The 913-nt window shown below is 75.6% G+C and overlaps 1 protein-coding gene across 1 annotated transcript in view; it reads right to left on the bottom strand.

Annotated features, from left to right (window-relative positions):
- Nucleotides 1-184: 184 nt before the first annotated feature.
- The window catches only part of Aire (autoimmune regulator), an 18,822-nt gene continuing 18,093 nt past the window's right edge, over nt 185-913 (bottom strand). The window contains exon 10 of the mRNA XM_013027362.1: nt 185-316. Coding sequence (XP_012882816.1) covers nt 185-316 — 132 coding nt within the window. The remainder of the gene's footprint in view (nt 317-913) is intronic.

The following is a 913-nucleotide window of genomic DNA, read 5'->3' as shown; positions in this document are numbered from 1 at the left end:
CGGGCGCCGTCGGCGGGGCCGCGCTCCGCCGGTCCTGCGGATTCCCCGCCGCCTCCTCTCCATCTACCTCGACGCCCGTCCCGCTTCGCCCGAGGAGGCGGTCCCCACCGCAGGCAGTCCGGCTCGCAGGCCGCCGGCGTCGTCATCCCCCGCGCTCCCCTCCCGGCCCTCCCCTCCAGGCCACTCACCCCGGCTGGACGGGCCCCCCGGGCCCCCCTGGGAAGTGGCAGCGCCAGTGGAAGGCGGCGGCGCAGAGCGCGCAGCGCAGCACCTCGGAACCGTCCCCACACACGCCGCACCGCGCCGGCGTCCAGCCCTGCAGCAGGGCCGCCGGGTGGGCGGCCTAGAACGGAGCTGGGGGTCACCCTGTGCACTCCGCACCCAGCCAGGGGACCCCTGCAGGGTCGGCCCGAGTTCACCCTCAACCTTAGGCCTGACACCCTCTGGGCAGGTCCCGGCCCTCACCCACACCCTGGGGGGAGACCTGCTCCCCACACCCCACCCCTGCCACCGGCCCCGCCCCAGCCCCACCCACCTCAGGGGCTCCTCCCATTGCTCGGCCTCTGGATCCCCCCCTCAGCCCATTATCCCTGGCCTGCGTCTCCCCGGCTTTCAGGGAGGGCCCCCCACTGTCCTGATCAGCTCCCCTCCGGTCTCCCGGTCCCCACCGGCCCCCCTCACACACCTGCTGGCTCTCGGGGCCCACCCTGGGCGGGGGCAGGGCGGGAGGCTCCTGTGCAGCGAGGAGGGGCGCCAAAGGCGTGGCGGGCAGGGGTGGGTGGGTGAGGGAGGGGTCCGGGCCGGCTGTGGGCTCCCCGGGCAGGCTGTTCCCCACCTTCTCTGCTGGCCTCAGCCCCTGGGGCACCTGAAACCCAGGAGTGGGCACTCAGAGCGCCCGCTGGCCCTCCCCCGC

The sequence above is a fragment of the Dipodomys ordii genome, unplaced genomic scaffold (genome assembly GCF_000151885.1).
Source record: "Dipodomys ordii isolate 6190 unplaced genomic scaffold, Dord_2.0 Scaffold103, whole genome shotgun sequence".
Lineage (NCBI taxonomy): Eukaryota > Metazoa > Chordata > Mammalia > Rodentia > Heteromyidae > Dipodomys > Dipodomys ordii.
This window is presented reverse-complemented; position numbering and strand designations above follow the sequence as displayed.